A 26,896-nucleotide genomic window follows, 5' to 3' on the forward strand; every position below is an offset into this window, starting at 1 on the left:
ATCAAATTCGCGGAACCTTCATTGATGTGAGGACCTTTATTAATTAGCAACGGAGGGGAGGGTAATGACGCGTGTAATGCATGCTCTGACACGGGTCCATTACACATATCATTCCCAGGGTAATGATGCGTGGTGTAATGCATGTCATGACACAGGTTTATTGTGACCGTGTAATGCTCATTACACGCATCATTAAAATGATGCACGTAATGGTGATTAATGTTAACAACAGACCAATTTTTTTGAAGTTGCGATGGACTAATTTTTTGAAGCTACAACAGACAAAATTTCGATCAAACTTGGTTGAGCATATTTGGAAATGATTCAAAGGCAATAACAATGAAAACTAGTATTCATTTTGTTATTATTTGTATTTTGTTTGATTTAAATTATGTAATATTTTGTTATGGAGTTCAATTAATTACATAAAGAATTATTAATTAAGTATGAATTATTATGATATCTTCACATTTGAGGTATCACATATTTGTTTAATAATTGCATAATTATTTTTCAAAAAATAACAATATATTATTTTTGAGAGATAGAAAAAGATATATTGTTCAAACTTAGAAATTAATAATATTATTTTTAGAAAATAAAAATTCAAAAGGTAAAAAATTTAATGAAAGTTAATAATTTATTTTTTAAAAATAACAAAATAAATATTTGATTTAATTATAGATCCGTACTATTACGTTTTGTGGAGTGTAATCTATTATGAATGAAAGTATAATAAAAGAGAAAAAAATAAAATATTGATGTGACGTGTGATGGATGCTCTTAACAGAACATGATACACTACTATTATGTCACCCATGAGGTAATTGTAGCGTCCTTGGGCAGTTGGGAATTGGGATCTACTTTTTCCGGGAAGACCTCCTGAGCCAATTGGAAGATGCCACCAACCAGCCGCAGGAGATGCACATTTTATAGGAGATTGTTAGTCTTTTCGTTCTAATTTATGCTAAAGTAATGGGGAAAATAGTTCAATTATTACCTGAAACAAAGTGCCCGTTCCTTGCCACCTCACTCATCTTTTGATGAGAAATGTCAATCTTGAAGGTACAGAGATGGAGACAATTCTTTTTTTTTTTTTTTGGGGAATTAAATGTGCAACTCAGAAGAAAACTAGTCACACCAAATCCAAAAGGATATAGCCAGCGAAAAGTCTCCAATTTACCACAAATGTTGTTAAACGTTTTCGTTCTAAATATTGGAGACATCAAGACGAAGCCAAAATCTAAGGTGTCAAAAGCAAATATATCTCACATTCTTTACATGTCAGCAAACTCCCAACAATCTTTACCTCACAAGAACAGTGCCAGCAAAACTTGAAAGATTCTTCCCAAAAACAGCAGGTGGCATTTCATTGTCCAAGATTTAAGGATTCACAAGCTCTTTGCTCCTCATTTATGGATGAATATAGGGCAACAAATTCATGAAAAAGTTAGTCATCAGCACATGGAAATATTAGACCATACTCAAACTCAAGTATGAACATCAAAGGAAAACCTTGTAGAAGAAAAGAGAGAATGCTGCTCCAAGAACCCACTTGAAGTCATTGGAGATACCTAGTACGAAGGTAAGTGAAACAAGAGTAGCAACAATGAGAGCATTAGAATAGGCATCTGAATTAATATGAAGTTGTTCCCAACAACTGAGCGTGAAAAAACATGCCCAGGACAAAGCTAAAGATCGAAAAGTTACAAACTCAACAATAAACCACGTTAGAATAAACCTTTCCTTCCTAACAGTCCAATCAGGTGGGAAAAACAATTATCACCTCATCTTTGCAAAAGATTCGCAAGGTCTATCCTTTCTACATATTTCACAAATTTTCCAGCAGAAGAATGAGGCAATATTTTGATTCTTAAAATAAAATAAAATAAATATATGGGAAAATTCAGCGAAAATCACAACATGCGAAACTTCTCAAAATGTGGATTTTCAGCACTCGGGGTGTATAGCTCTGTATTGCCTTTAATCCATAACAAGAGTTTCAAGAATTAAGTTCAAATTTTGTACATTCAAGTCAAATAAACTTTCTAACTATAGTTTAGCTATTCAACAATGAGCTTCAAACAATTCTGTCAAAAATGTAGAAAGTTACAAGACTACTGAACTGACCACAAAGACAATGCACACAAACAAGTTTCTCATGTTGAGCAATAATGCTAACTCCCCTTTTGAGGAGCTCTTCCAAATGTCAGCATTAATGAACAAAAGGGCAAGAAGCTAGCTTGGGCAAAAAAGAATGGGACTTATCAGTAATCACATTATCCATCACAAATGGCATGAAAATTGTTGGATCCAACTCTATCGTCACACCAAGCTTATCTAAGAGAATCCCACAAGCAACTCTACTTCACCTCTCCAAGATAAAACAGTAGCAGAAGACCAAGAAAGAACAAAAAAGGTCAGAAACCTTATGATCATGTAAATATTATTACATTCAATTCTCCAGGAAATCCTGTGTGTAGAATAAGTCCATACATTTTCACCAAATCTATACAAAATTAAGTTCAATGAAGCAACTTCACCATACAAAAGAATAGTTTTAACAATAACAACATTCTGAACAAAATTCATAAACTGAAAAAATACAATTAAACATTAGCATTCCCTTTGAAAATCAAGTGGTCATTAAACAGTTATAAACTCAAACTTAAACTTACTAGTGATTGATGTTCAGAAAAGACAAGGAGTTGCTGCCTTCTTCAACGTTGCTGATGATGAAATGAGACATGTTCTAGGGCTTTACCACCAAAAGTTAAGGGGGTATCAAGAACAGCTCTATTTGAGAAATCATTTTTAGCGGATTTGGCTGTGAAATTCTCATATCATCTTGTGAGACTTAACTTCAAAATCAGAAATCAATTATTACTCCAAAAGCCCAGGTAAAAGAAATTGATAACACGTGGAATCATGCAGCCAATAGGAATCCCTAAGAACTATTTATACGTAAAAAGACCCCTCTTAAGATACAGGAAAAGAGCAGAAATTATCAAAAGGAGTGCTGCATGTTACATCAAGTTATCGGCATGGCATACATTTATATCTTATATGAAACTGTACAGAGTCTACTACGTGTATTTTATTGCCAGAGTGGTTAGGCTTAATCACTTTAACCCAAGGGTTAAAATGCAGCAGCATGTGAGACAGCAAATGAAGCGTAAATGACCGACAGGAAGCAATCATAGTCAGTGGAATTGCAGCAAAATAGACTTTTTTTACAGTCCAAATGACAGCTGTACTCATTTGCTTAGATATTCTTTACCAATTTATTCACTGTGAAATAGCACGAGAACAAAGAAAGGAAAATCTGTATTTGGGTAATTGCACAAAAGTAACACTATGCTGCGCCGTCAACTCTGAAAAAAACCAAGTCTTCAAGTAAACTAGTAGGGTAATTCATATGGTAAGGAAGGAAGATCAATCAAATCTAGTAATCAGCTTAGGTGTGTAACAAGTTACTTCCGATCATATGCTCAATTGACATTTTTCATTTATACCCTTGTACTTTCTTGTTACAACTACAACACCTAATCGCCTCAACACATATTTTGTCCTGAGGTAGACATTATCATATATCAATACAGTTCTAAACCTTGTAAAACAAACACCAGCCAACAAAGTCAAAAGCTTCAAAAAGATATTATATTCCATAAAGAAGAGCTTAGTACTCCATTACAATTTGCATTAGCCACAAAAATACATCATATAACCTAGGAACTTTACATAAAATAGATTATCTTGCAAACCCCTCACAAGCAGGTATGTTGATGACAACTGATAGTTGATTTCTCAGCTCTGATTAGCAGCCCAATGTGGCTGTGCACCAGCAAAAGCACCCCAATATAAAAGTAATTAAAAATTAATCACACAAGTACAAACTCTGCAGATACATATGGTGATAATAGAATATGGATTGCTTTACCATCAGAAACTGAGTTCCAGTGGGAGACATTGCAGTACCAAGCCCATTGAAGTTCATTAAGAAGTTCCTATTTTCCAATACAGCACCCTTATGTGGCACAAAACAAACCCGTTAACAATGTCACAGATATCATCACAAAATTTGGTGCCATATAGTGTCTCCAAAAATACAAATCCTTATTATATAAACAAACATACATTGTTCGCACGTTGGACCACTTCCACAGAAGATTGACCAAAGAGGGAATTGCTATTGCTATCCTGAATCATTCAAAAAGTATTAGTATGGGCAAAAGTGCCTCCAGTTTTTCAGCACCAACCTACCATTCTCAGACATTTGAAGCAATTTTTTGCATTATAGAGCAGGCGTAATTTGAGAGAGTGGTAAACTGCCAATTTAATTGCTCAATGATCAGTGTTTACCTGGGACGGACACGTAGTAGCTTGATGTAAATGCAAAGGGTCACTAGTAGATTGGGAGCAAGACCTAGCCTGAGCATCACATAACACAACCAACAGTTCTTATTTAGCTAACAACCATGAAGGAAATGTTGTTCATTTAACAAAAGTATTTTCTATATTACTTACTGAAACAGAGTTATTAGCTGATTGAGGAGAAGACACATGGTCAACTGAAACTTCTTGGCTTTGATCAGCAATCTATGAAAAAAGGAAGTGTGATCAATCTCAAATGCTGCACATGAAGTCTACCACTAAACAAACTTGAAAAGATTATAGGTACTAGTTACAACTACCTGAACTTGGTTGTTATTTGACTCATACATACTCTTTTCACCGAACATGTCAGTCCAGCTTCCTGTCCGTTTATTGGACTTGCAGCCCTGTCCACTTTTTGAGCCTGATGGGTTTACATCCATGGAAATTACCAAAACATCTTCTTGGTCTGTTGCATTATAAGATGACTGGTGATTTGTGCTAGCTTGTTCAATTGACATCTGCTTATTACATATTTCTTCAACTTTTCTTGTCAACTTATCCACACATTGCACAAGGTAGTCTGTAGCTTCTTGACATTCTGCAGCCCTAATAGCAACCCTAACTAAAGTTGAACACAGCATTCTATACCGCCCTACAACTTTCAAATGGACATCCTCCTCCATATCATTCTCCTGGTTAGGTCCTTTCAAAATTCCTTTTTTTGCATCTCTTGTCCATCTCTTTTCTATTAAATCATTAGGCACTAACTTTATGTTAAGTAAATCTAGTACTTTGATTGCATGGGAGCACAAAATTCCTTCACATTCATACTTCTGACAACTACACAAGACTGATTGAGTAGATTTCTCACAAATGACTCTCTGATCATCTCCTCCATCAAAGCGTGCCAACATATACTCATGCACATTATCATTTACTGTATGACCCTTCACTACCAAGGCAAGAGATACGTCAAACTCATCTTGGAACTCCTCAAATATAGTAGGAGTATATATCTCTGCAACCTGATTAAGCATGGGTGAGTACTTTATCTTCAAACTTGGTACCTTTTGCCTTGCCCCATATTCAGCAGTCAATTCTTTGTATCTTCTTTTCTCAACAGCCCTATGAAACTCGGTAAAGAATTCCACCAAATCTTGATCAGTCTTTAAATGATGCTTGAGGTCTGCATTGAAGCTTTTGCTGAGTTGCTTGCTTCGCATGCCTAATGTGAGCTTTGTCTTCATGTATGTCTTTGCCCATTTTTCTCTCAGCTCATAAATACTCTTAAGCCATGTATTAGAATCCAGGTTATGTTTCTGAAGCATCTCTCTCCAAGTTTCCTCAAATGCTACTTCATCTTCAATTTCAAGCATACACTTGCTAAACAATTGTACCAGACCCGTTTCAGTCCTCATCATGTGGCCAAGGTGTTTCAGGAAATTTTGACGAATATGATGCGTGCACAACCCATGGAAGGTGTTTGGCATCACTGAAGCTGAAGCTTTTGCCATGGCTGGTTCTTGATCCGTGAAGAATGTTCTCGGTGGCTTACCAGACATGGCTTCTAGAAAGGTTTGGAACAACCATTTGTAGGAGTCAACACTGTCATCATATAATAGTGCAGCACCAAATATTACCATCTGGCGGTGATGATTAAATCCCAGAAAAATGCCCAAAGGACGATATTCCTCGTTTGTTCTAAATGTCGTGTCAAAAGTAACCACCTCTCCAAAATATTTGTAGTCTATAGTCATCCTTGCATCAGCCCAAAAGACATTAGTTAATTGTTCCTCACTATCCAATTGTACAGCAAAGTAAAATGATGGGTTTTCCAGAAGTTGCTGTTGAAAATATCTGAAAATGGTTCCAGCTTCCCCAAACCTTAAGCCTCTAGAGCGCTTGTTTGGAAGATACCCCAACTTATCTACAAGGTTATTGGACTGCTTCAATGATAACCCATATGCATCAACCAATTCAGAATTATCCTGTGTAATTGTTGTCCTTCTCTGTGAGGGGATCATGTGTACGCATTGTGGAATATGCAATGGATGATTGTGCTCTGCCACAAATTGTGTCACCTTATACATTTTTGTGTCCCTGTCAAGTAGTATAATGACACAAGCAAGACATCCTGTCTTAGTTTCTGTACGAGGTCTCTTTGTTTCCCTATCCCTTTTATCCTGACGCCGGAATCCTTCTTTATTACATGCAAACTTCCTTGAAGTTACCATTCCCAATTTATCTTTGTTACAATATTCTTTTCGAACACCAAATCCAATGGTTGCTGCATACATGTTGTAGAATTTGTAAGCTTCGTCGTCTGAATCAAACAATTGTCCATAATAGGGTATGAAACCCTTTTGCGTCATATCAAGCTGGTCTTCTTTGTCTCCCATTTCTGCATTCACACAAAGAAAAACACTGAAAAGAAACAAATAGAACAACAAATTCATGGTACTGAACATGCTTATAACTCATTATATTCCAAAAAAAAAAAAACTAATCTACTAAAGAACATACATTGCAACTAGGGGTTTCAACAAACCTAATCTAGTCAAACAATACAATATTCAAGCTTGGTATGATTTTTTTTTCTTTGAAAAGATCTTGCTTTGATCTTAACTTGAGCTGAGCTAAAACAACCCAGTATTACTAAGCCATGCTCAAACTGATGTTGAATAGCTTGGTTTATACACATGTAAATTTCAAGTTTCATGCTTATGCAGCCGGGCTCAACTAATTTTGAAAACATAATTAAATAGGAAATTATGGTTGCACTAGTTGACGAACCAATGACAAATGAACACCACCTCTTGAGCAATACTGCACAAGTATCAAGTAGATTAGTTCATCTATTACCTACTATACATGTAAACAATATGGAATGGAAAATCCAAAAAAAGAAAAATAAAAAAAACAGCTCAAATGACAACCTAGTCATTGAACATGGTTTCAACAAGATAATGCCTGAGTTACATAATGAATTTCTCTAATTTAATCATCCTGTCAACTATGCTAGCACACACTTGCCCAATACATTATCAACCATATCGTATAAGCATGAACATCTCCCCTACCATGTATGAATGGTCGGCCGCCCATGTGGCACAAGGGGATTGGCTTCTTAGTGACGTGGCAAAAGGAGATTGGTGGCAAGTTTGGTCATCCTCACACGTGTCCTGCACGTGACATGTTTTTTTCCCATTTGGGACAGCGTTGGGCTCAAGGTCTTCACTGGAAATCAGGAACTGCCCTAGATCTACCCGCAACGGATCTTCTGTCTTACACTCTGTACCACTCTCTGTCCCACTTTTTATTATATTGCTATTTCTTCTACATAAACTTCATGTTTTAGTTCTTTTTTGTTTCCTTAAGATCCAATAACTATCAATTGAATAAAAAATAAATACAACAGCTTCAAAAAAGTAATATGTAATAGAAATTAAAAATACAGCAGAAAATTCATAAAAAATCTCATTTTTTATGCATTTTGATTTTTTGAGTTTGTTAAATTTTTTGTATTATTTAGCTAATAGTTATTGGATCTTAAGGAAACAAAAAAGAACTAAAACATGATATTTATGTAGGAGAAATAGCAATATAATAAAAAGTGGAACAGAGAGTGGCACAGGGTGGGACAGAAGATCCGTAGTGAGAACTACCCACTCCAGACGTCCTCCTCTCCTCTTCTTTTCCCTTTTTCCTTTACTCGATCAATCAATATTCTTCCTCTGCTCCTTCCCTTTTCTTGTGTTCAGCATAAGTCAATATTCTTCTCTCCATCTCTCTCTTATTTATTTTTTGTTTGTCTCTCAAGTCCACTGCTTTCTCCATTTTAATATTGTGTATCCTTTTTTCCCCCTTGATTAAATTTTCTTTTATTCTCTAACAAGTTCCATACTTTTGCTACAGGTTGAGAGATCAAGACTATCATCAAGGATGAAGAATTGTAGAGATTCTTGTCTCAAGGTGAAGACTTGTTAGGCTTCTGTGTTTCTTTTTTCAATTTTTTAGGTCCAAAAATGAGTTAACCTCAGGTTTTGTTTCCTCAGAATGTTTTTTAAAGTCTTTCTAACAAATCTGATTTGGTCAAAATTTTCTGATTCAAGGTATATGTCAGATAAAGTAAGAAAGAAAAAAAGATGGAACATTTTCTTCGTTGAGCCTTGTGGGTATGTGCAGTGGCTTATGTTTCAAATTTTCTGTGTTCTGCGGCTGTTTTTGCTTTGAGAGATTTGTTATCAACACTGTTTGTTTAATCTCTTTACCACTATTATTAGGTCTTCAAGAAATGGAGGATAAATGACTGAAGATATGTTATTTTTCTCAGGTTTTTTGTTATTCTTTTTTATTATGTAATTTTGCCTATTATATGGTTACCTTGTCTATTTCTTTCTTCTTTTTTTTTTGTTTTCCTGACAGTATACAGTTATCAAAGAGAAACTTGTGCTGCATGTTGAATTGTTCCCTAAAATTCCAGTGAAGTCATGAATAAGAGGAGGTTCTAAGGTCTCTATCCAGTGATGATCCTTGAGGTCCATTATTTTATGTTTTCACTCTTTTGCATTGAAAATTATGATAATTTCACGGTCTTATCTTTTTTTTCCCTGTGCTCTCAAAGTTTAATTCTCCAGTTGATATTTTTAGCAACTCTATCTAGGTGGGAAACTTAGAATAAAAGGATGTGGATTGACTGTTTCTACTAACCACCCGTTTGGTTGGGAGGTTTTGTACCCCTCAATGGGAATAAGAGGGTAATCACTCCCACTGATGGTGCTTGGTAGACTACTATGACTTTTTTGATTACCCACTTTTAGGTCTTCAAATACCAAAAACTCATTCCCCACCAATTTGGGCACTTTCACTTCTCATTCCTCCACCTTTTAGAACAAAATAAAAATAATCAAAATTAAAGTTGAAGAAAAAGGAAAAAGAAGGAGAATGCATCTCCTCTTCCCCTTCTACTCCATCCCTGTAACCTCTCTTCCTTTCCTCTCTCCCACCACCCTCCATATTGCCGCCTCTTGCCTTCCCTTTCTACTCCATCTCTGCAACCTTTGTTCCCTCCCTTTCCCTCACACCATTGATTAAGGATTACTGTCTTGTATATTATATCTTCAGTTTACATCCCGATGCAGTAGCAGTGAAAGCGTTTGGCAGCAACATGCAGTTTGGCAGTTGTCAAAAGATGGAGAAGAATTACAAAAGAAAAAAAATGGAATTGTGCTAGTAGTGGGTCTTCACAAAATGGAAGCAGGAAACAAAACTAAAGTGGCCAAGGGAGGTGGGTTGGCAGTGTCTCAAAATCAAAGAGCAAGCAACATAAGAACAAATAATAAAGAAAAGAGGTTGCGGTGGGAGGTGGCTGCGAATTGGGAAGAAGATGAACAGCAAGGAAGAAAAGGAAAGGAAATTGAAGAAAGTTAAGGGATTTTTTTTATTTTTAAAATATATCATTCCCATTACACAATGGCACTTCCAAACACCAGATTTCATTACAAAGAATTTTCAGACACTCGTTGCCACTGAGGGGGTCTTTCATAGTGATTCTCATTGCCATTCCTCAGCAGCAACCAAACAGTTTGTAAATTCTTTTAGTTAGTTACTCATAACTTTATAATTTTCTGTCTTGTTGCAGCAAGCTATTTCATAATGTCTGGACGACTTTTTATAGCTTAAGTGAGAGAAATTACATCCTGGGGCCTTTTTGCTTTGGTCTGGATCAATAACGTTTGATTTAATCCTCGAATGTCATGTTTGCTTTGGATAGATGTTTAGCATGCCATCTACTACATAATGTTTGATTTATGCCTACAAAGTGATATATACTTTGCTAAGATGTTTAGCATGCTATTAGTTAATTTGTTCGATGTTTGGCTTAAAAACATTTGTTGCTAGTTGAAGTAGTAGAGTTTTAAAGTATATGAGGTGTCTGATTGTTTGCCTCAATTGATCATGATCAGCAAACCAATGTCAAATGTAAAAAGTCAAGGTTGGTGGACTCGATAAGTCTGTTAACGAAGTTACCTGGTATTCTTGCTAATGTTGATATTGGACAACTCTCTTCTAGATGCTAATTTCTTTTGCAATTTTCCTTTGACCACCTAATTTTGATGCTGATTTTTTCCTCATCTCCCAATTATCAGCTTCTCCCATTTCCTCATTGTCTTCTTTTTCATCTCCCTCTTCTCTCCCTCCCTCAGGTAGTAATGGCTGATATCTTCTGTTTATCTGCCATTTTTTTCCTGATATTGCCTTGGCTAAAAAGCATCAAATCCTTTCCCTCTCCTTCATGCAAGGAAGAGGAAGGTTGGTATCTCATCCTCACTATCTGATGTGAAACTCACTATCAGTATTCTAGAAGTCATTTTCCTTGGCTAGATCTGAATTTCATCTCCACCATATAACTTGAATTCCTAGAAAGAAGTCGAGTTTTTCTCTTTTAGAGATTTTTTTCCTTTTTAAATTGTGAACTCTTTAAAGCTGATCTAATGGGACTTTTTTTTTTCTTTTAGATTGTTCTATGCACGTGTATGTGCAACTATTGACTCACAAAAGGCAATCTGTAGGATAACCAACTCAAAATCTCCGTTTGTTGAGATCAAATTCCTTGATGTTCTAGCTTTAGTTCTTTGGCTCAGGAAAATGATAGGAAAAACAAGTGGAAGTTAAAGCCTCTAGCTCTTAGAATTCTCTAGGTATTACTTCTATCTACCACATTTTTTTTCCAGTACAGTCATGTGATCTGTAATTTTGTGATTTTGCAAGTGAAAAGAGAATTGAGAAACCAGAAAAACCAGAAATAGATTTCAGATCACGAAATCCATCTATCTGTCATCTGATCTTTTTCCTAACACACTACTGTTCTCTCAACATTTCAGGATTAAAGCGAAATAGCTTCTCGGTCCACAAAGCAGAGGAAATGCTAAGAATATTCTCCACTGTCTTTCAGGTTATCATTTTTCTTTTGTTAGGGCTAATTTCTTATTTAAAGTTTTGTATTCGTATCATTAATTTTACTGATTACTTTCTTAGTTGAAAAAGGTCAGGAAAAAGGCTCATCTTCAAAAAGAATATTAAGAAATTTTATAACTGAAGTTGGCTTCATCTGTTTTGAAGTTATTTTTGTTTGTTCTCTGAATATTTGATCTTATTTTTGCCACTCTGTCGTGGTTTTTGCTACTAAGGCTCATGTTTTGATTATGAATTATGTCTAAACAAGTTGAATATGATGTCAATGAGCTTCCTAAGAAAGAGAAGAGAAAGTTTTGTTTTAGGTAAATTAATGTCCTATCATTCACTTGTGGTATATTGATTCGTATCAGAGATTTCTTTTATCTACTTAGTTGAATTCTTACCGAGTACTATATAATTGTGACCCCTATCAATTATTTTTGGCATTTTTCAGCATGGTGGAATGGTCAAAGTTTGGCTTAAAACAGGATATGGTCTATCTATGTGATTTACACGCTAGAATACCATGTGATTTTTCTGCCTATTAAGAGTATGATTTAACTATGATGGTTGCTCATGTGTCCTCTTTATGCCTTAGTTAAGATTTAGCAGCCTTTTCCTGAGTCATGTAGAACGTGGATACTGGAACTTCAAAAGTAATGGAGTTTTGATCTTGATTGTATTTTATTTGCTTCTTTAAGGACTTGCATAAATTATTGCGACTTTGTAATTAATAAGGTACTTGTTTTTGAATGCAGAATAAGAGAAGCCGAGAATAGTTAATTTTGACAAAATGCTATAGAATTAATCTTTTTTCATCATTTTTATAGTTATTGGTTAGTTTCTGAATTTGGGACAAAAGAGAGGACTGAAGTTGGCATGAACTCTTAGGTGAAGCATGATACACCTCTTCACTCAAGCTCCATTGCCCATGTATAGTATAAGTGGCAAGAACATTGATGAAGTCCTTTTATTTTATCTTGCAGTATTATGATTGGAGTGCTATTCTAGCATCTGGATTCAAGATTTAAGTAATTTTAATAGCTCCATTTAATGTGGAATTGTATGAAGCTAATTTCCATTTTTTTGGTTTATGGATATTTTTTTAATAATAGCATCTTTGCATTTCGTTTATGAGACTAGTTTTTAAATACTGATGAGGATACTGAGAACACTACAGCACAATGTGACTATTGGCCAGTTGGATAGATACTAATTATGTAGTTCTGGTTTGTTACCTTTCTGAAAGGCATATTGTATTACAATTTTCACCTCTTTTGTTCTTTATGACACAGTTTTTGATCAATTATATACATTCCAATCATGCAATCCTAAATCTGTAGTTTATCATTAACATCCATCAAGATTACAAAAATAATTAGAAATTAACTGGGCATAATTGGGCACTCTAATCCATCTCCTAGTTTTACACTAAAATGTGAAACCAGAAAAAACACATCCCACTAAAAGTTTCACAAAAACGCGAGAGACAAGAACAGCAAAACGGCTAATCAGGATCAAATTTTTTCAAAAGATAAAAGGGTTTACCAGGAATCTATCTGCTGATTAACCCGCCGCTGACCCTGCTATGATTCGCCGAGACTCGAAAACGGCGGCGTTAACATGGAATCCGATCACTCAATTTTCAGCGGTTGTACGGGATTTGAATGGTCGGAAAATTCCTTTCTGGGTTTTGATTTCGGGAGGGAAAACTGAAATGGAGAGTTCAGTAGTCGGTGGGGAAGTTACAGATTCAACACCTTTCTTTTGTTAAATTTTGCCGCTGCAAATTCAGGTGATCAGTTCGAGGTCTTGCCTGGTTCGTTGATGAAATGTTGCGGTGCTAAAACGACAGCGTTTGGTTACGGAAAGCAGGGCCCAACTTAAACGACGTTGTCTTGATTTGATTTTGGCGAAGTTACTTTTCTAGCCATTGAATTTTCTTAAATGTCACATTTTGGCCACTGACTTTGAGTTGCTAAATTTGTTGTAGAGTTAAAAAGCTGATTTTTGTTTAAGTTTTATGAATGCTGTAACAGTTACATCGTCTCACATTTGATAAAGTTAAAATAGATGTATTTTGTTCTTAGTAAATTAACTATCTAAAACAAAACTTGAGGGTAGTTATGAAATTAAATTATTTTCTCTCTCCTAACACCAATTTTATATTATTTTTGTATTTATTGGGCTGATTTGTTACTAGCGAATTAGTTTTAGGTAGGAATGGCAACGAGGGCGGGCACCCGCCCCGCAGGGGGTCATTGGGGTGGGGGTTGGGGCGGGGGCGGGGGGTTTCCCGTTGAAAAACTATATATATATGTACATAATTATATATATATAATGATATTTTTAATTATACTACTAATTATACATGCCTATTAATAAAAATTATTAATTATTTATAGTAAATTTATTAATACATTTATATTAAATTCCTAACTACACTTAATACAATAACACTTTTTTCTAAAAAAAATACAATAATAATTTAGTGATTGTATTTGTATCAAAAGTGAAAACTTGATTATTTTAGTTATATTTGTTTTATCATATTAGATTGCATTCAAATAACCTTTGTTTAATTATTTTTATGAGTTTCAATAGTGAAGTTATAATGAATAATAATTTGGTGATGTGTTAATATTTTAGTACTTGATTATTTGCTCAAAATTAATTATAATAAAATTATATAATAAAGTTTAATGAAATTTAATTTTAGTACTTCCCCTGCGGGTGCTCCCGCGGGGAAGCGAGGCGGAGTGGGGAGAATTAAAATGCAACAGGGCAGGGGTTGGGAGAGGTGTCCCCCACCCCATTGCCATCCCTAGTTTTAGAGGAGATTTCCGATATTTTGAAAATCTCAGCGGAAGGCAATGAGACTATAAAAAACCCTAGGGAGGTTTCTAAAATTATCCCTTTATTCTGTAAATGGGACCGTCCTTACTGTCCCATGAAAGATTGGTCCAGAAATGTACGGACGCCAGCTCTCTGAGTCTTTTCCCATAAAGATATGTAGCATTGGATTTTGATTCTTTTAGATATATCTTTCTTGTGCATTTCAATCATTGCAATTTAATAATTGTTTTTTAGATTGGATTTACATGTTTAGTTTTGGAGAGGCCCCTGATCTGGACACGAGGCTTGACAAGTTGTATCTCTACTCGATTTTGGGTATTTAATAATTTCATATTTTATCACACCATTGTTTCTTAGATTGGATTTACATGTTTAATTCTGGAGAGTTCCCCTAATTTGGATTCGAGGCCTGAAAAATTGTACTTCTACTCGCTTTTGGGTATTAAGTAATTTCATATTTTATTACACTATTGTTTCTTAGATTGGATTTTGATTATTTTAGATTATGTCTTTCTCGTGCATTTCAATCTTTGCAATTTAATTGTTTGGACCGGAGATTATTTGTATAAATATATTTACTTACATCATCATTACAATTTTCAATATATCTTTTTATCTTTTCAATTACCTTTTTATTTCACATACATCACATCACAAAAAATGCTACAGTAAAAATATCTCAAATGATTTACAATCCAAACACACATATATTTCTTAGATTGGACTTATCTGTTTAGTTCTGGAGAGGCCCCTCTGATCTCAATTCGAGACCTTGCAAGTTGTATTTCTACTCAATTTCAGGTATTTAGTATTTTCATATTTTATTACACCATTTTTCAATTCAATCACATCATATTTCAAATCACGGTACACTATTTTCCAACTCAATTACATTAAAAGGCAAACTTGTGAGACCCTGATCCTATTGATATTGTCACATGCAGATTATATTATAATAAAAGAAAAATTGCCAAATTGGTCTCTTAAATTTTCGGTAAAAGCTTTTTTTAGTCCATCAAAATTAGAATTAGTCAAAATAGTCCATCAAAATATAAAAAAGAAAAGCGTCCTTTTAGTCTGCGAGCTCATTCCTTCATCAGTTTTCTAGCCCAAAAGTGCGTGCCTTTCTTAGGTAACCCACAATTTAAATCGAAAAATGGGAACACAATTTATTTTCTTCCAAAAAAAGCACATGACAATCACATGACCACCTCCTGAATAGGGAATCCTAATTATTATCCGCCAAATTCACAATCGAAGAAAGAGTAAACTAGAGATGACCTTTACACTTTCTTGTTCGATTATGGATATGGTGGATATGAATTAAGATTCCTTTGCTAGAGGAGTGGTTATGTGATTGTCATGTCTTTTTTTTTAAGAGAAACTAGATGGAATTTAACTTGCTATATAAGACAATTTATTATGCACAATAATGGTTTCTAGATATTGATTCTTACATTTCTTCTGAGCTTTGATTTGCAGCTTATGTGACTGATACATCGAATTGACTTCATAATTCGTACCGATAGATAATCAATAATGCTACCGGGTGATTCATGAGTTGATAAAGAATTCAGTGCTCTTAAGTGGTAGTTGCAAGTCTTGATCACATGATTCTAGCTGTCGATCTCTTCGATTTGGACTCCAATATTTTTCCACTAGTTTTGATTATTTCAGATTATGTCTTTCTTGTCTCTTTCAACTCTTACAATTTAATAATTGTTTCTTAGATTAATAACGGTCTTTTTTATGCCATTGTGCTGAACAAGAGGTACCAGTACAGACAGACTTAGAGTAAATCATAACTGAGGACAAAATTTTACTTCCTCAAGTACCAATTCAAATAAAACATTCAAATTTACCTAGTAGATGTATCCTTTAAAGCAAAAAAAAAACACACACACACTTGCAAGTGCCTCGCTGAGGCTTTAGATCATTAGTAAGGCTCCAAAAGACCTAACTTAGGTCAGTATGTTTGGGTAGTAGGTTATTTGAAATAATTTTTTAGAACAAAATACTGTAATACTATTTGGATATAATGTATGTGAGATAAAAAGATGATTGAAAAATATGTCGACGAGGTAATAAATAAAATTTGGCAAATAATTTACTATCCAAACAAATATTAAATTGATGATACCAATGGAATTTATGGGGTCTTAATTTGGCCAGGTCACGTGAAACCGCTATGTTTTCAATTTCAACTATATATTTAGTGAGACAAAGAGTTGGTTTAGATTGTAATTTTTAAAAGTTATTATAGAAAAATATATTGTAGTACTTTTTTTTAAAGATGTATATTATAATTTTTGAGAGTTTTTATAAATAAAAAATATTATAATAGTTTTCTTAAAATGTGATTTATGTAAAGTACAAATGTAACTTGAATATATAATGAAAAAATTTCTCATGAAAATTCACAAAAAAATTTTTGGCAAAAAATGCAATCCAAACAAGCCCTAGATTTGGTGAGCTAGTGATGGATGGGTCGAAGCTGGAACTCTATGATTGTCCGTCTACTTACTTTTATAATTAAGGTTTTCTGCTAAAAATAAAATAATGTCTTAAGTACGACGTTGTTTTCTTGAGATTGACTCCGCAGCAGCCATATATATATATATATATATCTTTTCAGCACTAAGTTGGCTCGCATGTGATGGGTACTGTTTCTGTATAAAACAATTTGTTATGCTCAATAATGGTTTCTGGATATAGATTCTTACATTTCTTCTGAGTTTTGATTTGCCTCTTACATGATGGATACACCCAATTGACCTCATAGTTCATACCTGCAGAAAATAATCAAAGATATAATTGGTGATTTACATGTGGATAAAGAATTGAGTGTTTTTCTAATTAATAAAGAATAAAGTGTTTCTTAAGTAATAGCTGCACTCTTTGAGATTATGTCTTTCTTGTGCATTTCAATCTTTGCAATTTAATAATTTTTTTCTGAGATGAGATTTACATGTTTAGTTCAGGCCCTTGATTTGGATCTGGAGTTGTACTTTACTTGATTTCGGGATAAGTTAGTAATTTCACGTTTTATTGCACTCTATGTCAAATCATTTACAATATATTTAAACTTTTGTTATACTATTTTCCAACCCAGTTACTTCAAAGAGCAAACTTGTGGAAAATAAAACTTGTGAGGCCCTTCCACCCCTGATCCCATTAATATTACACATGCTGATTATATTGCAATAAACGAAAAATTGTCAAATTAGTTCCATCCAATTTTTGATAAATTTTTGGAAAAATCGTTCAAAACGTCCCTCATGTTTTATAAAATAGCTTTTTTCTTCCCTCACTATTAAAAGTGTAATTTTACGTCCCTTACAAATTCACATTGGTCAAATTTGGTCACCATCTAGATTTTCGACTAGTTTTTGGCCAAAATTTATCACGTGCCTTGCATGTGATCATTTTTTAGGGACAAAATTATCAAATCAAATTTTACATAATCTGATCTATAGACCCTTATATTTTACAAAATGAATTGTTTCGTTTTTCACATTTTTTAAAATGAATTTTCTCATCTCTTATTGACCATGTGTATGAATAGTTTTTTTTTTTACAAAAAAAAAATTCATGTATATATCTATTTGATTTCACTTCAACAAACAAATTGTTGTTGTACACATACTATTTAATAGATACATACATGAGTTTAAATCTAAAAATTTTGTTTTAAACCCATATATATCCATTTGATTTCACCATGTTAATCTATTCAATATTTGTGGCCTTTTCTTTTTTGGTAATGATTCATTTATTGAGTTGTTTAATAAAACCATCTAATTAATCGGTCCTAACTCAAATTCTATAGTCATGCTAACAAATTATGATTTAAATCTAAAATTTCTACTCGTCACCTTTTAAGACCAATAGTTAAATTTCTTGCCTTGTGATTGTTTTAAAATTTGAAAGTGTCAATCACTTATTTCATTTTGTCATACTTTTTCTTCGTTTATTTTTTTCTGTCCAAATTTAATTCAATATAAGCACTTGATAATGTTTAGAATTAAATGTCTTCTTTGTTTTCAATTTTCGAGTAAAAAGAAATGAACGAGTGAAAAATTAATATTTTTTTTAAAATTTCTGTATATATCTATTTAATTTCACCCGAATAGTATGTTTAGACAAAATCAAATAGAAATATATTACATGTTATTTGTATTATTTAGATGAAATTAAATAGCTATATACATGAATTTTTTTTAAAAATTTGTTCATACACATGGTCAATGAGGGATAAAAAAATATTTTGTAAAATGTAAGGGCTGAAAAATTCATTTTATGAAATATAAGGGACGAAACAATTCATTTTGTAAAATGTAAGAGATGAAAAAATTTATTTTTGTGAAATATGAGGGACTATGAATCGGATTATGTAAATTTTAATTTGATAATTTTACTCTTAAAAAATGATCACGTGCAAGGCACGTGGTGGATTCTAACAAAAAATTAGTCAGAAACCTAGGTAGGGATCAAATTTGACTAATGTGAATTTGTAAATGACATAAAAGTACACTTTTAAAAATGAGGGACGACAAAAGTCATTTTACAAAATATGAGAAATGTTTTGTATGATTTTTCCTAATTTTTTCAGTCCCTCACAATTAGAATTAGCTAAAATATACCCTTAAATTAAAAAAAAATGCATCATTTAGTCATAGAGCTCGTTTTTTATCAGTTTTTTGACCAAAAATGCACACGTCTTAGATGCCCACCATTGTGATGGCAAAATGGGAACACAATTTATTTTCTTCCAGAAAAAAAAAAAAAAAAAGCACAAGGCAATCGTATGACCGTCTCCCGAATAGAGTATCCTAATTCTTTTCCACCAGACTCTTGATCAAACATGAAAGGGTAACCTGCACGTGACCTTATGCTTTCTTAAAGTGATGGTTTAACAGGTGATGATTTTTACCAAAAATTAATATAAACAACCACCAAACATTTTTTGGTTAGATCTGCAGTAAAAATTGCTCCAATTGCACTCTTATTACCCATGAACTTTGAAGTACTCACAAATTAGAATTTGGAGCGGGACCGTCTCTGAACTATTTAGATCTCTTTGAACAATTTGTTACAAGTGGTTAAAAAGGAGTCACACTTTATACAAACAGAGTGTTACACTGTTTAGGGACCCAAGTTGCACAAATTACATCATCTTACCGAGTTACGTGCCATTGCGATCTAATATTCGAAACTCTTGTCAAATATCAAGATCTTGTGCAACGCATTTGCACAAACAGTAGAAGATCTTACCCCCCAAAAAAAAAGAAGGGAAAATGGTAAATCTCAAAATCAAGAAGATTCACGCGTCGTGAGGAACAATACAAGCACAAATTGGCTTTTGAGGGCCAAAAACATAAGTGCAATACTTAAAGATTCACACGTTATCGATGGTGGAGTGATATTTATACGACGACATTAAACATCACTAGAAGTGAACTACTGAGGCTTCTGGCACGTAAGAATGCAATACTTGAACAGACCAGTTTTAAATTTTTCGAACACTGACGGCATCATCAGCGCCCTGATGCTCAATTGCCTCCATCCTATATTAATTGAAATTGAGAAAAGATGGAGAAATGGTTAATGATTATAGCATAATGGTAATGAATTGGCTATGCTAGTGAAATACACAATGCTTACCAGCATGTCTAACATACGCCATGATTCCTTTCCATGACAACGTTATCTTCCTCATTTCTGCATAATATGGAGCAACGTGTGGAGACCAGTCTGCATACTTGATCTCCTAGTTAACAACAGGAGACTTAGATAATCGGGAAAAGGAAAATTTTGTGACGAAGAAAAATAATGATACTGATCGAATAAATAAGTAGCAAAAAGGAACCGCAATTGAACACCTCAAGAGAGCAGGACTTGAATAAATTTATGTAATCAGCAGCAGAAATCCACTTAATACGAATGCTGCTCTCCAGTTGGCTCAGTAACTTTTTCTCATCTGGATGCAAATCTTGTTCAAGAGGCGAAAGATCCCTATGACACCAAGTGAGTAAAATGATAGTAGCACCAGGGGCAGCCACCCGATTCAACTCATGAACGAACTTCATCAAGAAGAAAATAGCATCAGCAGAATTTTATATTATTACATATATGTGATGCCTACGTTCAACAGGTAGGGTAGATAATCTTTTTTAAAGAATGATAAAAAAAAAATAAAGAGAAATAGTAATTGTAAAGGATAGAAGAAGAAAAATAACCTTTGTTTTGTCGGTTATGTGATCTGCGCACTCGATACACCAAATTAAATCGAATGACCCATCTGCAAATGGCTGATTCAGTGCATCTGCCACTTCAAAGGAAACCTGCTGCGTACATTTTAGTAGCTGTTAGGAAAAGAAAGCAGCACTACTATATATCTGCCTAATGATTTTACGTCTTTTTCTTTCTTACTTCTCTTTCTAGCATTGTGGTGGCTTTTACTTGGAATTTGGAGTAAAGTTCCGAGTCATTCTACAAAGTTTATTTGAATGTGACTTGATCTAAATTTAAAACTTGGTATAATCAAATAATATATGGTTAATCTTCTCCGTACTGACATGCATAATAATTAATCTTAATTTGAATTTCAAATTCATGTGTTGCACGTGTGAAAAACATCTAAATCTAATAGTGTATAAATTATTAGTTAGTGCATAGAAGATTAATTCTACATACATACATATATATACATACACACATATATGTATATATATATATGCATGTATATGTGCATGTGTGTGCATGTTGTGTGTGTGTATGTATATGTATATGTACATGTATATACATATACATACATGCACACACATATATATATATATGTATGTATGTGTGTATGTATATGTACACACATACGTATGTATGCATAGTAGTAGTATGCACCCTGTCATCATTCCTTAAGAAATGGAAGAATGAAAATTTTTACTCATTGTGCACTTGCATAAAAATTGTAACACGGAGAGTTCATACAAACCTGGCTTTCTAATCCTTGGGCAGAAGTTAGAACACGAGCTCTTTCAGCCTCAACAGGGCTAAGGGTGATGCCTTTACATTGAGAACCATATTTACTTGCTAGGTACCTGGTGCTGCCACCAATACCGCATCCAACATCAAGTATGTTTCTTGGTTTCTTAGATGGATCCTCTGCATATTATTTCATGATAAATAATGCCGGTTGGTTGACTATTAAACAAAAAATGAAACAAAAAATGACCAAGTTGGAGAGGAGAAAAAACTAGAAATTATGAGGAGGATGTTTCACTAGCTAGGAAAGAAAATAGACACATTGAAAAGCAATCAAACCATTTCTTTTTTCAATGCGTGCATGACCTAAACCCAGAGTACCAATTACAGAAATTGCATATGATTGCCCAGAAAAAACAAATTCTATGCTTAATGTATATTCACATTGCATCAGGCTTGTCCAAATTATAGAACTAATCCTGTAATTTGACCAATTTGTAATCTAACCTTTTGAATAGCCAAATACCCCTAAATCCATTACAAATATAGCCAAAGAAAAACTAAAGCTACTAAAATGAGAAAGAAAAGGAAAGACCAAAAGAAAATGCTACTTCTGTTTTTATCCTTCCCCAATTGATTATCCCCATTTACATGTGCATGTACTATTGGGTGTAGAATTTGGTACTTCAATTCAAAATAAGGGATTTAAAATTTTTCTTTAGATCGTACGTCGAAGGTTTAAACCCTACACCCACACCTTATAGTTAAAAATTTTAAAAAGTGTGGCAGAGCACCTCTTTGGTTTAGATGAACTTGCTTGCTCTCTAACCTCTTATACAACCTAGTTGGATTTCTCCATTGTAGGGTAGGATGGTATAGATGTTGCTGATTGACAAAAAAAAAAATTGAAATGGTGTTTTTTGGTCATGAACTGAAAGTTTTATTTTCTTTCCTATATGTGAAGAAGTATTTAACTTGAAAGGAAATAATAGAAGTAAAGTGAGGGCCGGGTATTTGACAAATGTTTTGCTACTGGGGGATTCGACTGTAATCTGATCAAATCACAAGGCATACTTTTTAATTAGGTCAAATCTTAGGAAATATGATTGAAATTGACCCAATTTTGAGTGATACCAATAAAATTATGTGTTGATTTTTCGAAGGTAAACAATATTTTGTGTTGTTAAGAACAAGATGCATGACTAGCGCAATTGGCAGAGAAATGATATTCCATCTTAGATAATTCTTTAATATTAGGTGCCTGTTTAAGATTAGAATAAATTTTATATACATTGTAAGTATATATACTGTCAAATTCAAATTTTGCACATGTATTATATATTTAATGGTGATAATGTATCCACTAACAGTGTTTATAAGATTAATTCTTAAGATTATGACGACTTATTGAGAAGTATTTCACGTAGTAGAGATTCTGACAAGAGCACTTATTTAGTGTTCAATTATATCATTTGGGGGCAAAGTTACATAAGTGCCTTTTCTATTAGAAATATTTTATCAATTTATTTAGTTCAAAGTTCATGATAAAATGGTCAAATTTTATTTTTATGATTTTTTTTGAAATACACAAGTTATTTCCAAAACACTAATTTTGAGCTCGTATTAAAAGTGCTTTGAGATCAAAAGCTTTGCCCCTAAACTTGCAGGTTCCGAAACAATTTAAAATTGCTTCTATTGCCCGAAATATTTCTTTAGCAAAAGCATCACATTCCCCAACACTCTTTTTAAACGATTCGGTAAAGGTTGCCTTAATGAATGGAAAATTCTATCCAAAGTTTCAGTGCCTTGGCTCTAAGTAACTCCGGTACAGGAATGTCAACCCGGACAAAATCGGTGCATTCACACCCAAATCCGACATGTAATAAACTAGTTTAGATCCGGATTCAGATTTTGACGGGGACCAATATATAGTTTCGGATTCGAATTTCATCAGATCCAGATTTGAGTCGGATATATCCAAATTTTAAAATTAATTTAAATTAATAATTTTTAATTAATTTTAAAGTTTTATTTTTATATAAACTTTAGCAACACAAATTAACAATACAATAATATTAGTTCTAACAATTGTTTGATTTATCAAAAATCTTTTTTAAAAAATAATAAGTAGGTTAGTAACAAATTTTTAATGAACAAGTAATTTTTTTTTATTAAACTATCTATACTAACTAGATTCACGTCCAAAACGGGTCGGAGCCTATACAAATTGATAGCCGGGGTAGATGACTCAACGAAGTCACAATCGAAATTAATTGGAATTAATCTGCACCCCAGTAAAAAAGCTTAGCTCTGCAGCAAAATACAGTTTTGTTTCATAACTACAGCATTTGTACTTAGAGAAGAAAACTCGAGAGAAACTGCCAATGCATATCTTAAGAGAGGTGCGCTGAATATACCTGATACAGAGGCAAAACGGAGGCCCGCCTCGATCATGCGAGTCTGAGCAGAATGGACATCAGAACCAGGGATAACGGAGCTAGAGTCATAGAAGCCAACATGAAAGTGATCCCCTGTTAGATCCTCTATTATTTTAGATTGGACATCATATGCCATCGCAATTGCCTTGTTCATCTTCTCTGTCTCCACCTTTCCCTCTGTATCCATCTTCTCCCCCTCCATTATTGTTGGTTGTACCGCACAATCCTGTTAACCTTACTCAAGTTTTAGTGCCAAACTAATGAAGGACAGAAAGAAAGATGGTTCTTTTTTTTTTCAGGGTCACATAATATGCAGGTACTAATTCTTTCCTGCTAGACAGCAAGTGTTCCAGATCTAAGCAAAAGAGAAATCCCATATATTAGCATGCAAACAGCTGCTGGATTTTTCCAATAACGAAGAAAAACAAACGTCTGAAACTGATAGCCCCTAAAATTTTTACAACAAAAAAAAAATCAATTAATGAAGTGGACCACAGAAATTGAGAGCCAGGTATATAATAATTACCTAGCTAGCAAAGAACAAAAGCTTCAACGTGTCCTGAGAAGCAAAGCAGCACGCTAGACAACTTGTGAGAAGAACGAGAGAGAGGGAGAGGGAACAATGTGGCACTGAGTGTATCGGCTTTCTTCGACTATAAAGGTACTAGCATGATAAAATCTGCTTGTAAATGTGTTCCAATGTGTGGGGATATTTATGTAAAACTGCTTTGAGGTTTATAACAATTTCATGTTGCTCCATTCAAGTTTTTGAAAAGTTACAATGATCTCCTTTATTTGGACGTCTACATAATATATGTCGTTCATATTAAATAAAATTTAATGTCAAGGTACAAGAAGGAATTTACTTCCAGAGTTAGCCTTGCTCTGATTTTTGAAGACTTTTTTTTTTTCAACTACTTAATAAGTCGAACTCGTGATCTTTTGATTACAAGTAAGGCGTCTTATTGATTAATATACACTTATTTATCATACTCTCAAGAGTATGCACCCTCTGTTTTTATATCCAATTACCATTCTCTTTTCCTAACTATATAATTAGAAAAATATGTGCTGAAGGTAAGCTAAAAGGAGAATTAAGAAGGAGCAAAATTTGTCATGTTACATGCCTAGGTGATTCACGCAATTCCTCCATTAGCTTCCTTCATTTGCCTTGCAAAGTCCTAGATTGATTATTTCTCATGCAAAATAGCTAACTAGGAATAAATATTAAGTAAAACAATAAACATAAGGGACCAAAATAGTAAACTCTGCAATGGATAATGTCCAATGCACACAAGAAAAGGTGGTTACTTAGAAGTTTATATGTTAATCACAACTCAATTATGTTGATCCGTCAAAATTCATCCATTAATAAGTAGATTTGGATATGCAATGAATTTTGAATGTTTTTCAAAGGAGACTCAGTTGAACTCATTGGATTAGTGCGTAATAGATAGGCTCACATTGCCCATTTATACCCATTTAAAAATAATGGTATATTTAAACTAAATTTTGGTGAATGTTCAATAGATAAATTTGAATTTCTTACCCACCTAATAAGAATAAAATGTCATTATTTCTTATTAACAATATCTAAAAAAAGGAACATAACATTCTAAAAAAAAGCAAGTAAAATTTTAAACATATCATAAATGTGTAATTGAATATACCAATACCCATTTATTAAATTAATGGACATAAATGGATTGATAGATTTTGACTCATTTATTAAATAGGTATAAATAGATTAATCTAATTACAAACCAATCCCAATCACATTTTGACACCTCTAACTTTTAGTATGATAAGCTTTGCATGTGTAGTACCATTGTATTAATGATACCATCCAGAACTAAACATGTAAATCCAATCTAAGAAAGAATTATTAAATTGTAAAGATTGAAATGCACAAGACATACATTATCTAATAAAATCAAAACTATTTGAATAAGATCGGAATCCAAATAAAAGAGATCAACGACTAGAATCATGTAATCAAGAGGTATAACTACCACTTAACACAGTTTTTTATCATCTCGTGAGTCATGCAGTTATATTTTTTTACTATTTTCTATTCGCACAAAATTCGAAGTTAATTGAATGCATCCACCACAAAAATGCAAATCAGAGCTCAGAAGAAATGTAAGAATCGACATCCAAGAAACCATTATTGTGTGAGATTGAGGATAAGATGGATATTTCATATTTGATGAGGTCTTGGTTGGCCCGACAATGTGAAATCATTTAGTTCTGATTAGGGTACATTTGAGTCGAGTCGAATTCGAATAGTGTACTATTCGAGCTCGAGTTCAAATTTAACTTTGATTTACTGAATTCGAATTCAAACTCGAATTCAAGTTTAATTAAATCTAATCGAATTAAGTGAAACTCGATCGGGTTTATTTGAGTACAATCGAGTTTAATCGAATCTAATCAACCTCCCGTAATAAAATTAATATTTTACATATAATTTTGAATAAAAGATATTATTGATATTTCATAATAATAAATATAAAAATTAAAAATATATTATAAAAAATTTGATTAGACTGCCGAACCTTTGAATACAAAATATTGGAATTTGAGCTTTGACACGTGACCACAAATATTCTACGAGATAAGCTTTAGCTGGGAATCGCAGCAAATTGTCCGTCCCCGATTTTCCCTCTATCTCCCAATCAGAAGAAAATGTAAGAAACGACATCCAGAAACCATTATTGTGCATAACAAATTGTTTTACACAGACCCCAAGGTTTGCAACATCAACATATTTCTCTATCTGTCCATATACCTTGGCAAATATGGAAAGAGAGGAATGGGGGGGAATTCAATGGCAAGAAATACAGGCCATGGACGACTATACAGAAGGCATTAAAGGAATGGGTAGAATTGGGAGAGGTAGTTAATCTGGAAACTAGGATGAGTACAACGGAAACAGAAGTTCTACATCTAGATCATCCTCAGATTTGTTCACAGTCTGGTGTACTGCAGTTCAGCATTGGGATTACAAGGGACGGGAACAAACCATGGGTAGGCATTGGAATTTGTCTAACGGAAGGAGCTCAGGGACCACATACAGGCTGGGCAATGCGTGAAACCAGTTCAGGATCAATCTTGGTGGATGAAGCATTAGCTCTAAAACTGGCAATGAGTAAAGCTGTCGATATGCAACACACAGCGGTCCAATTTCAAGTGCAGAATCAGCAGCTCCTTACCCATATAAGAACCAAACAAGTAAGAGATATCAGATTAGCAACTGTTGCGGAGGATATTGATCAACTAAGACT

General features: G+C 33.7%; 2 protein-coding genes across 8 annotated transcripts; both read right to left on the bottom strand.

Moving 5' to 3' along the window:
• Window positions 1-3,646: 3,646 nt before the first annotated feature.
• LOC113773077 (protein FAR1-RELATED SEQUENCE 7-like) lies at window positions 3,647-13,118 on the bottom strand. 4 transcript variants are annotated; one of them, XM_027317609.1, is made up of 7 exons: window positions 7,458-7,584; window positions 4,692-6,778; window positions 4,528-4,599; window positions 4,363-4,431; window positions 4,138-4,200; window positions 3,941-4,027; window positions 3,647-3,834 (listed from the first exon to the last, which is right to left on the bottom strand). In XM_027317609.1, exons 1-7 carry the CDS (start codon window positions 7,480-7,482, stop codon window positions 3,808-3,810), a joined length of 2,430 nt encoding a protein of 809 aa, XP_027173410.1. In that variant the 5' UTR covers window positions 7,483-7,584; the 3' UTR covers window positions 3,647-3,807. The 4 variants fall into 4 exon arrangements, with proteins under 4 accessions (XP_027173410.1, XP_027173409.1, XP_027173408.1 ...); XM_027317608.1 differs by lacking the exon at window positions 7,458-7,584 and adding an exon at window positions 12,883-13,118 and having other exon boundaries at window positions 3,647-4,027; XM_027317607.1 differs by having other exon boundaries at window positions 3,647-4,027; window positions 4,695-6,778.
• Window positions 13,119-19,473: 6,355 nt separating this feature from the next.
• On the bottom strand, window positions 19,474-24,262 carry LOC113775589 (probable tocopherol O-methyltransferase, chloroplastic). Of its 4 annotated transcripts, none has more exons than XM_027320534.1 (7): window positions 24,136-24,262; window positions 23,589-23,835; window positions 21,182-21,351; window positions 20,430-20,534; window positions 20,073-20,273; window positions 19,855-19,960; window positions 19,474-19,757 (listed from the first exon to the last, which is right to left on the bottom strand). In XM_027320534.1, exons 2-7 carry the CDS (start codon window positions 23,809-23,811, stop codon window positions 19,651-19,653), a joined length of 912 nt encoding a protein of 303 aa, XP_027176335.1. In that variant the 5' UTR covers window positions 23,812-23,835; window positions 24,136-24,262; the 3' UTR covers window positions 19,474-19,650. The 4 variants fall into 4 exon arrangements, with proteins under 4 accessions (XP_027176335.1, XP_027176336.1, XP_027176334.1 ...); XM_027320535.1 differs by having other exon boundaries at window positions 19,855-19,957; window positions 23,589-24,057; XM_027320533.1 differs by having other exon boundaries at window positions 23,589-23,964; window positions 24,136-24,261.
• Between the last annotated feature and the right edge of the window lie 2,634 nt (window positions 24,263-26,896).

The sequence above is a fragment of the Coffea eugenioides genome, chromosome 6, assembly GCF_003713205.1.
Source record: "Coffea eugenioides isolate CCC68of chromosome 6, Ceug_1.0, whole genome shotgun sequence".
In the NCBI taxonomy this organism is placed as follows: domain Eukaryota; kingdom Viridiplantae; phylum Streptophyta; class Magnoliopsida; order Gentianales; family Rubiaceae; genus Coffea; species Coffea eugenioides.